The sequence below is a fragment of the Patiria miniata genome, unplaced genomic scaffold, assembly GCF_015706575.1.
Source record: "Patiria miniata isolate m_02_andy unplaced genomic scaffold, ASM1570657v1 HiC_scaffold_14, whole genome shotgun sequence".
Lineage (NCBI taxonomy): Eukaryota > Metazoa > Echinodermata > Asteroidea > Valvatida > Asterinidae > Patiria > Patiria miniata.
In genome coordinates, this window is record NW_024037052.1 from 236,979 (window position 1) to 248,477 (window position 11,499).

General features: G+C 38.7%; 1 protein-coding gene across 1 annotated transcript; it reads right to left on the reverse strand.

Moving 5' to 3' along the window:
• Nucleotides 1-387: 387 nt before the first annotated feature.
• Nucleotides 388-11,275, reverse strand: LOC119722179 (coiled-coil domain-containing protein 77-like). Its single transcript, XM_038192226.1, has 5 exons — nucleotides 11,220-11,275; nucleotides 9,875-10,038; nucleotides 3,396-3,517; nucleotides 1,267-1,320; nucleotides 388-392 (listed from the first exon to the last, which is right to left on the reverse strand). The coding sequence occupies exons 1-5, from the start codon at nucleotides 11,259-11,261 to the stop codon at nucleotides 388-390; spliced, it is 387 nt and encodes a 128-aa protein (XP_038048154.1). The 5' UTR covers nucleotides 11,262-11,275.
• Between the last annotated feature and the right edge of the window lie 224 nt (nucleotides 11,276-11,499).

Sequence of the window (11,499 nt, forward strand, 5' to 3'; positions counted from 1 at the left end):
AATGAAGGGAGTTCCTACTTTTCATTGAGGGAGTGAATCTTGGAGCGATCTCTCTCAATCACAGTCTGCATCTCTTCCATCCTGACCCTACGATCCTCCAGCAAGGCTTCCGTCCGCTCTCTAGATAGCTCAGCTTGTTCCTTCATCTGAGATTGTAGAGCTTCAATCTGTAGCAACAGACTCTCTGGCTCTGCCTGCTGCTGGTCTGAATCAGGATAGACAGCTTTGGGCTGGGCGCTGTTGGACTGAAATGAGGATTGGAAAATATTGATGGATGGTAACAGGATCAACCTGCTGGTACAGACTCGGACAAAAGAAACCACCATTTTGGAGATGATCTGATCAATTATCGTGATTGAAGCAACTTTACTGGGATAACGTATGTAACTAATCTTGGAAAGTTCATGGTATGATGAGGCGGCTTTTTTGCCAAACTCACTTCTCAGGGGAGTAACTACAGGTAATTTCATCAGCTGATCAAGGAATTATCAACACACCTACCAAAAGCTGCAACAGATATATATATTTACTATTAATACTATGAAAGTAAGTAAAGTCTGTCATTAGCCAATACATCTCCGGTTTCAAAGGCATGAAACGACCGAGGATATTTTTTTATCCCCCCTGGATAGGATGCCAGTCCATTGCAGGTTACTTCCCAGCTAATATCGGTACCTATTTATACTCCTGGGTGGAGAGAGGCAAGTGGGGGTGAAGTGGCTTGCCCAAGGACACACATATAACCGGCAACTAGATTCGGACCCCTGACCCTCTGATCATGAGTCACAAACCTTAACCATATTAATGCTTAAAAAAAATTAAAATCCCATAGACCTTATAAATAGTTAATGCGATGCCCGCTGCCATGTACCAATACATCAGATTCGAGCCAGCCAACCGATCCCATTAGCTCAGTGGTCAAGTGGTAAAACATCTGCACTAGAAAGCAGGAGGTTGTGGGTTCGAGTCCCAACAGAGTGATTTTTTCCAACTTTTACTCAGGAGGTAACACACTGAGTATTCAGTGTTTATACATCAATGAAGGGCAAAACCTGATTTGACATACATTGTATTAATACTATGATCCACTAGTTTATCTGACCCACAAATACTAAAAATGGGCCTGATATGGTTGGTATGAGATCTGAGGAGTGTTGGCTTTGCAATGTTTTATCAACCACCCTTTGCCTCAACCATACCGGTATGTAATCTCTACCTACCTTTTGTGTTAGCAGTAACTCTGTGTTGTGCATTCCTCCGTGTTCTGTTGTTCTGTGGTCTGCTTGGCACTCTGGCTTTTAAACCCCAATATTTCACCCTCTGGAAAAAAAAAACCAGACAGGCAAGTAAGAAGAAAACATGAGACGTCTTGGAAATTACAGGTTACACCTTCATATACCTTTGAAATCTGATGGACAGTGTGTGCAGATATATAATTGTTTGCCAGAATAAAATGCAATGTTCAAAGTTGGGTCAAAAGTCTTCTAATGCCCGACTGTAATTCATTGTAATAAACCAGTTCTGTATTTCAATGACCTGAGGTCATTTGGGATAACATTGCTGACACGATGTTAGGCGATGTTACGCGCACGACCACTCTGGTGGTAATTTACACACAAGCGTCGCGCACCCGCATTCATGCGCCTTTGATCGTTCTACTATCCCGAATGACCGGTGACCCATATCGTTGTGCACATAAGCAGTTGAAATACCGAACTGGCTTATCCATGGCATTCCTTGAGTTGTTTGCTTGTTTGGAAAAGGATGAGACATTTAGGACAACTTGAAGAACTGTTGACACTTAAAATACCCAATACAAGGGAACTTGACTAGGTTTACTCTTAATAATGTTTAAATGGGGGCAGTTCCGCAGTGTCAGACGTACATTTTGGGCAATTCAACAGTGTATGTAATTGTAGTTATAATCACGGGGTAGATTTTAATTCTGATAAAACATATCAGTTAGTCACTAGTTACTTTGATGAGTCAAAGAAGAAATTATTCATCCAACTTTGTTGCTGTAGTAGAAATTGGCTCAAAACACCGGACGTACTCAGACAAATCAATTTTTTGTATTGTCATCAATTGATTTTCCATTGACAAGTAACAGCCAAACTGTTGAACTTGTTAGGGAATGTACAACATTTGCTTTTGCTGCAATGTTCAAAATAAGTGCATCTGGGGGATTAGTGTGCTATAAAAAATATTGTTAAAGGGCATGTACAACATTTGCTTTTGCTGCAATAATCAGAAATAAATGGATTTGGAGGATTAGTATGTTTTAGCAAATATTGTTAAAATGACTTGTTTCACGTTTTGGGCTTGTAGATGTTGGAAAAACCAAGAAAACCATTCATGTTCTTGTAGTCTGGTTCACAGACCCCATTTAAGATGAAACGGAGAATTTATAGACTTTGGGGGATTGTAAGATCAGAGAGGCAGTCTAGTAGGCTTGTACCCCTTCAAAGGTGTGTAATCAATTGCACAGAAAACACAGAATAACTAATTATGAAAAATTAGGAGTAGTTTTAAAAAAAAAAAACAGTTTTCTCCATTGCTGGTCGGCCGACCAGCGTTGGAAAAATACCATTTTTTTTAAAAAAATGTCAGCACACCAGGAGCCACGATTTTACAGGATGCTTTAGGCTGTCATTCCCTAACAATCCACTAAGGTATTTAGTGATACTTTGTTCATATCGTTTTGTAATATTTGCCAATGTTGTATCTTCCCTTTAAACTGACCTATTTCACGTTTTGGGTTCGGAAATGCCAGAAAATCTAAGAAATCCAACCATGTTCTTGTGGTCTGGTGACATGAGACGTAAGATGAGACGTAGCACTTTGTACACTTTGAGGAAGTTAGGTCAGAGAATCAGTCTAGCAGGCTTGTACCCCTACACAGATGCGTAATTGATTGCAAAGAAAATGCGGAATGACTAAATATGAAAAGTTAGGAGCAGTTTTTGAAAAAAGCCAGTTTTCTCCAACGATGTTCGGCCGACCAGTGTATGAATAATACAAGGTTTCTTGAAAATGTCAGCACACCAGGAGCCACGATTTTACAGGATGCTTTAGACTGTCATTCACTGACAGTCCAGTAATATATTTCGTCATAATTTGATCATTTCGTTTTTTGATGTTTGCAATGATGTTGTATCTTCCCTTTTAAATAAACTACATGTCAATAAAATACAGATAATATGCTTCAAATTGATATGTATATTTCTTTTGTGGCATTTTGGCCATTAAGAATTGTTGGCATTCAGGTTTATAATTCTGTAGAATTGCCCATGGATGGGCGAGGGAATTGATTAACAAATTTTGGCCAAGGACATTGACAAATATGAGTCTGCAGCCCCGTTGGTAGAGTTGCCAGTGCGGTGTTACACACTGACCTGCATGTGGATGTCTCTTTTGTGGGTGTTTCTGTGTGACAATTGCCCGCGTTGATGGTTCTTTGTGGAAGTATGTCACTTCAGGACCTGATGGGCTTGATAATGATAACAGATGCTGGATTCTGTCAAGTACAAATCAAATCATTGGAAAAGTTCAAGTTAGTACACCTTTGGTAAATCCAAACTAACAGGGTTTGTTTACTTCCATATCACATTATACGTGTAACTGATTGTACATGTGGGGTATTAAAGCAGCACCAACATTCATACATGTTCATGAATGCATCATCTCTAAACATACTTTTGCACTAGTGTGGAACAAATTGCAATTGCTTAGTCTAGACAAGGGTTGTGCAAAATATACCGAATATCCAAATATTTGATCATCCACCGAATATCCGAATAGCATTTTATCAAATTGAATTGTTTTTTTAATGTGAGCAATGACAAAAAAACGTCCATGATGTGATTTTATGAGTTTAAGTTGAGAGATTTGATTTGTTTAGTCAAACGCCACACTTTACGCAGATGGTTTGAGAGTTTTCATGAGGAATGTAAGCCCTAATGTGGATCTTCAATATCTGCCAAATGCCAGGTTGTCAGCTAGCTCAAAATCTATATCGATACATTCCAAATTATTTCAATGTCATTGGATGATTTTTTTGTTCAAATTCAAGTTCCAATATTCAAAGACTAAATTATTGGAAAAATGCACAACATTAATAGAGACCTGTTTTGTGAAGCACACCTAGAGAGAACTTGAAGCTCTACCCAGCCCTGCAAACAATGACCTGTACTCTGCCCGCAAGGTTGTCAGTCCGTCATTGCCAATCAAAGAATCCTCCCCAACAGTCACCATCCATCTGCACAACATACAGATTACAGGTACAATGTATATATACATGTACATGGATTCAATTCAGCCTCAGGACAGGCAGTAGCACTGCTATTGTGACAAGGTTTTTGCAGTCGCTTTGCCAACCAACCTCTTTGTCGACAACCACTTCAACGATTTGCTACTTCACCGAATAACCACTTCGCCTACTTGCCACTCCGTCGAATTACCACTTCGCTGCACGCAAACGCACGTACTAACAAGTTTGTTATGGTGTAAATCAAGGATTTTCTAATGTTTCTCTTCCCTTTCCTTTGTTTATACTCTGAACATTTTTGCATCTGCTCTCATTGGTTTAGTACACGTTTTCTAATCGAACTCGTCTTCCATTTACAATTCATTGATGACGTTGCATGTGTGTGTCCTTGATTTACACCATAAAGAAATGCCTACAGACACGTACATGTATGTATGGAGCCATAAAAATGAGTTACATGAAAAACTTGGGGTTGTTTTACCCCTTCCTATCCAAACCCATATGAGATTCAACTTTTTTCATTCTATAGTCAACTTGAAACAGTACTGAAGGGGATGAAGATTTAAAAAGAAAAAAAAAAAAAGTTTCTGAGAATTAACTGTGTGCGACCAAAAACATGGTCACCGTGTACGGACAGTCAATGATTAATATATTTTATAAATTCCACTTCTTCACTTTCAAAGTGAATTGAGAGGACAATGTCACATAAACCTAGTAAAAGAAGACACAACAAGTATGAAAACCACTTAATATTAAGTACCAGTCAGCTGTTATAATTACCATGAGTTTGTGCATGCGAGCATAATGTGTTAGCAAATACTTTCGGCGAAGTGGTAATTGGGCAAAGCAGTAATTTGGCTAAGTGGTAATTTGGCTGGTTTCGATCCAACTCGGACCCAAACCAAGTCGGACCCAAGCCAACTCGGACCCAGGCCAACTCGGACCCACTACCAACTCGGACCCACGCCAACTCAATCGGACCCACTACCAACTCGGATCCACAACCAACTCGGACCCACTACCAACTCGGACCCATGCATGACCAACTCGGACTCATCTTTTACAATCATTTGACAGCGTTTACAATTATTTGACAATTTCATAAAGTTTGTCCACTTATCATCTGTTAATACAGTGATGTTTTTAAGTATAAACAGTCACCATCCATCTGCACAACATACAGATTACAGGTACATGTACATGGATTCAATTCAGCCTCAGGACAGGCAGTAGCACTGCTATTGTGACAAGGTTTTTGCAGTCGCTTTGCCAACCAACCTCTTTGTCGACAACCACTTCAACGATTTGCTACTTCACCGAATAACCACTTCGCCTACTTGCCACTCCGTCGAATTACCACTTCGCTGAATGACCACTTCGCCGAATTGCACGCAAACGCACGTACTAACAAGTTTGTTATGGTGTAAATCAAGGATTTTCTAATGTTTCTCTTCCCTTTCCTTTGTTTATACTCTGAACATTTTTGCATCTGCTCTCATTGGTTTAGTACACGTTTTCTAATCAAACTCGTCTTCCATTTACAATTCACTGATGATGTTGCATGTGTGTGTCCTTGATTTACACCATAAAGAAATGCCTACAGACACGTACATGTATGTATGGAGCCATAAAAACGAGCTACATGAAAAACTTGGGGTTGTTTTACCCCTTCCTATCCAAACCCATATGAGATTCAACTTTTTTCATTCTATAGTCAACTTGAAACAGTACTGAAGGGGATGAAGATTTAAAAAGAAAAAAAAAAAGTTTCAGAATTAACTGTGTGCGACCAAAAACATGGTCACCGTGTACGGACAGTCAATGATTAATATATTTTATAAATTCCACTTCTGCACTTTCAAAGTGAATTGAGAGGACAATGTCACATAAACCTAGTAATAGAAGACACAACAAGTATGAAAACCACTTAATATTAAGTACCAGTCAGCTGTTATAATTACCATGAGTTTGTGCATGCGAGCATAATGTGTTAGCAAATACTTTCGGCGAAGTGGTAATTGGGCAAAGCAGTAATTTGGCTAAGTGGTAATTTGGCTGGTTTCGATCCAACTCGGACCCAAACCAAGTCGGACCCAAGCCAACTCGGACCCAGGCCAACTCGGACCCACTACCAACTCGGACCCACGCCAACTCAATCGGACCCACTACCAACTCGGATCCACAACCAACTCGGACCCACTACCAACTCAGACCCATGCATGACCAACTCGGACTTTTACAATTATTTGACAATTTCATAAAGTTTGTCCACTTATCATCTGTTAATACAGTGATGCTTTTAAGTATAAATTTTCATTGTAGTTGTCAGGTAAAATATCTGTATTGCAGCAGTTTGTCGTCGTAAAGCGCATTGAAATGCTTTTTTGAAATGCGCTTTAAAAGTGTAATTAATTATTTATTTTTATTATTTGTTTCCATTGAAACATATTGCGCTTTAACCAAAAGTAAAATTTAAAATTAAAGTTTAACCAATTATTCATTTTCATATTTGACATCGTTCACGCCATCTTGCTCAATTTAACAGCAATTCATTTCATTTTTAATTCAAACCACATAAATTCAAAACAGATCTTCATAGAAAAATAAAATTGGAAAGTATGACATTGAAACATAAACACTTTCAAACATGACACGATTAATTCAATAAATATAAGTAAACATTATAAGTCATTCAATAAAATAAATAAAGTATAAAACAAAGTCTATTCTAATTTCTACATGTACATTTGTATATGTATTTAACAAAAAAACCCACATAAACACCATTGCATACACTGCAAGAAAAACGAAGGTTCCATATTGAACAAAAAAGGTTAATCAAAAAAGTAAGTTACACAGATTCGTTAAAAAACCCACAAAACTCAAAGCCAGCATGTGAACTAAAAAAAAGATCAACTTATTAAATACCCTACAATTATGAAATGTCAATCATCAAAAAGGAGTATTGGAGCTCTGGGAAGATTATCCTTCAAGGCCTTACAGGTACATTAGCTGTCTGTATGTTCGACTATGATGTTCCATGGGGGAAAAAAGTTAATCAAAAAAGTATAAAAAGTTAAACAGATTCGTAAAAAAAAAAAAAAATTAAACAAACTAACAATTACATGAAATGAAAGGTCTACATGTATTTCAAATTAATAACTTCCTCACTGAACAACATTTTTGTGACATATTGAAATCCTTCATTGAGTGTGATTTAATTTGGTTTATATTATTTGCAGGGTTGTAGTTGAGACCGCATAGTCCGAGACCGAGACCGAGACCAGCCCCTTCAAGGCGGAGACCAATATGGTCCGAGACCGAGACCGAGACCAAGACCGCTGATAATAAATAACAATAGTCGAAATAAAAAAACAAGACACGTTATTATAGTTGAAACTTGTAACCTTTCTATTCACAAAGATTACAGACCAAAATTTTGACCAGTGGCAGTGTTGACAAATTGATACATGACACGTTACTTGAGCAAAAAGTAGTTATACTTAAGAAATATAATGGGCTGCACCCAATCTTGACAAAAGTAAAAGTTAAAGGTAGATGTTTCATCTGTTATAGGAACTCGGATCCTAAACTCCACAGTCACCCCTTGGTTTCAGCTATGACTTCTAACGGATATTTAAAGATGCAATTTTAATTTTACATTGTGCCTCTTTTTTTCCTTAAATAAATATAGGACTTAACTTCTAACAAGACTTGTGTACATGTACTTGATTTTAAAAAATGGGAGCTAGAAAATGTTGAATCAATTTTTAAATTTCTGTCATAGAATGTGGACTTGTACATGTAGACCCACAAGTTGTGAGGTGGTAGCCAGTATGTGCCAGATATGGATTTTTAATTTTTTTCTGAACGGGATTTTAATTTTTGAGGAATAATGGGGTACTTCAAACTGAGCAGCCAGAAAATGGGGTCTCATCATACACTCTCATGGCAACAGTGAGTGGTAACTGGTAAGAGTGTGTGAGTTCAATGCTGGAAAATCAGGTTGAAATATTTACTTTTTCTTCAAAATACTGTCCCAAATTAAAGAGATCATTGTGTGGGGTCGAAAATATATAACTAATTTGAAGCACCTCATTTATTATCAGAATACAAAATGCAAGTGATTACGCCCACAGGGGTGGGCTAAACTACACAATCCCCAAAAATGGTTGACCCTTATTGTATAAATTGTTAGAAGTTTATACTTTGCTTTATGTGCCCGACTCAACAGATAAATGCCGAACTTGTTCCAAATCGTTCAGTGACTGGAACTGCTGCAGCTTTACATGTACTTTGGAGACTTTCCAACGTGCTGTCAAGTCCAAACCGACCGCGATATATAACAAGCTTGATCTACGGGCTAGCAAATGTTTTAACTATTAATTGTACTGAACGAAGTAAACAAAAAGTAATCGATCAAGCTGTAAAAGCTACATATTGCCGGTCTCAACCCGAGACGAGCCAAAATATCGAGACCAAAGGGGACCTAGCCCCATAAATGTGGCCTATTTACTGGACTGCCTCCGTAAACATAGGCCACACATCCACATGTACAAAAATCTTGATTTTCACATTTAGGCTTAGTTTGTAGGTTTTTTTTGCTTTAGAAGCATACTCACCCTCTTTACAGGCTAATCAGAAAGTGCTGCCTTTTTCAGATGTCTAATTTTTGTGAAATTTCATTTTGAAATTTTGATACACAAACGTGTAAAAATGAATCTGGAAATTTCACGAAAAATATACATCTGAAAAAGGCAGCACTTTCTGATTAGCCTATAAAGAAGGTGAGTATACTTCTAAAGCAAAAAAACCCTACAAACTAAGCCTAAATGTGAAAATCAAAATTTGGCTCCGTCGACACGATTTTTGTACATGTGGATGTGTGGCCTATGTTTACGGAGGCAGTCCAGTAAATAGGCCACATTTATGGGGCTAAAGGGGACCAAGACCGAGACCAAGACCGAGACCACAGCTTCCGAGACCGAGACCAAGACCAGCAAAAAGTGGTCTCGAGACCGGTCTCGAGACCTACAACACTGATTATTTGGCACACACCCACAAAAAGCAGATGAAAAAGGAAAACATTGCACATATCCATTTCTTCATGTGAATGAGTAATAAGAGTGCAAAATCAATGTAGTATAATCAAACAACAAAACTAAAAGCCCCATTCTGACCAATATAATTACCGAATATCTTCACTATATAAGCACTATTAAGATGACCTACATGTATAAATATAATCTCTGAAACTAATGATTAAGTCATTGTTGGGTCTGAGTTGGTCGTGCTTGGGTCCGAGTTGGTAGTGGGTCCGAGTTGGTCTTGGGTCCGAGTTGGTAGTGGGTCCGAGTTGGTAGTGGGTCCGAGTTGGCGTGGGTCCAACTTGGCATGGGTCCGACTTGGTTTGGGTCCGAGTTGACCTGATGCCATTTGGCTAAGTGGTTATTCGGCGAAGTGGTAATTCAGCAAAGTGACCAACACCCGTGACAAGCTCAACACACTAATCCAGATCAGCTAATCACTATGATCCATGCAGTGCAGAACATTAGCTGAGAGCCTTAGTCAAGACTTAAAACATCTTCATCAGACAATCCCACGCACCTTTTTCTATCTTCCAGTTCTTGTATCTTCAGGCGGTCATTTTCAGCAAAGAGCCTTAAGACATGATCTCTCTCCTGGAAGAGATAAACCTGCATGTCACTCAGGGCCTTCTGGAGCTCAGCGATTTCTTCCTCACGTTGGCGTAACTCCCATTCAAGCTTATGCTAAACAACAAAGAAAGGGACAAGTATTGTTGTGCTACATGTGACTATGATTTGCAAGTTTATGAGTTGTTCCATTGGAGTAGTGGTAATTTGTACATGTACACACACTGACATAATAATAACCAGAGAAATTTGAAAAAAAAAACAGTATTGTGATTGAAAACATTGGACTATTATTCAAAGTGTTTATTTGAAATCTTATATTTCCCTTTACTTCCTTAATCCAATAACACTTTTACAAAAAGTAACAAATGATGTCACTGTAAAACCTGGTCTTGAAATTGGTTTAAAAAAACCCATTTTCTAACATCTAAGGGGAAAAGATACTATAAAGACCAGGGACAACATTACCCATGCAACTACATGTACGGGGTCTTGACTGATTGATAGATTGCTGTCGTCTTGGATATGTGTCAGAGCAAAACGGGGAATTTTTGTGGGTCATTTTTGGCAGAGTTGGGACAAACTTGACCTATTTAGTTTGTGTACATGTAGGTTACTCAGTATGTAAAGAATGTAAAGAAGCGGAGGCTGATTCCAGAAGTAATGTCATAGATAGAGGGCAGGCTTTTGATTTTTTAAGGGAAATTTGGGGGTAAAATGATGATGACAGAACGGCGACAACAAGCTTCCCAAAAATAAAGATGGCAATCACCACGCAATGTACCGTGCGATCATGTACCATGAGTCTGAGCATGCATGGCGCGCTGAATCGCAAGGCCCAAACAGCACAGTAAATTTTAGTCCAAAATTTGGGACTCTCAATACTGTGTACATGTATGAGAGTCCCAAAACTTAAGGTATCCATATCGTGCAAAAGTTTGTGCTGCATAATAAAACCAGTGTGAATCAAATTTGCAAGCTTCTTACTCACTACAGTTTCTTCAATAATCCCCCAAACTTCTGCCTCGCAAAGTTGCTGTTGTGAGCATTGCATCACCAAAAATTCAGCTTTTAATTCTAATTTTGCAGAGAGTTATCGAAATCCTAGCCCGACTGCGTCTGGCCGTACAGTACTATCGCAAGCTCTGTAGTACGGCCAGACGCCCAATGCTTCCACAGAGACTGAATTTTTTTGGCCGCTGATGTAGCGATTTTGCTACAGATTTCGATCAAGATTATCTTTTCATCCAGGACACAAATTCCAAAGTTAAGGTTCTTAGTCGTAGAGCAACTCATACCTTTTCGAAAAAACGTTCTTTTGTCTCAATATTTTCATCCATCTGGCCAAAAGCCGACTTTTCAGTCATCATCTTCCACAAACATCGTCCCGAAAATGCTCCCCCATGCGATTTCAAAATGGCGGCCGCGCTGTAATGTATGCATTATGCGAGCGCGCTTGGGCAAGATAATGAATATGCATTATTTAGTTCATGACCTCGTGTTTGTATGGCCAGCCGCGCCGAGTGTCCGACAAACGTCATAAACTATGATGCATATTCATTACCTTGCCCAAGCGCA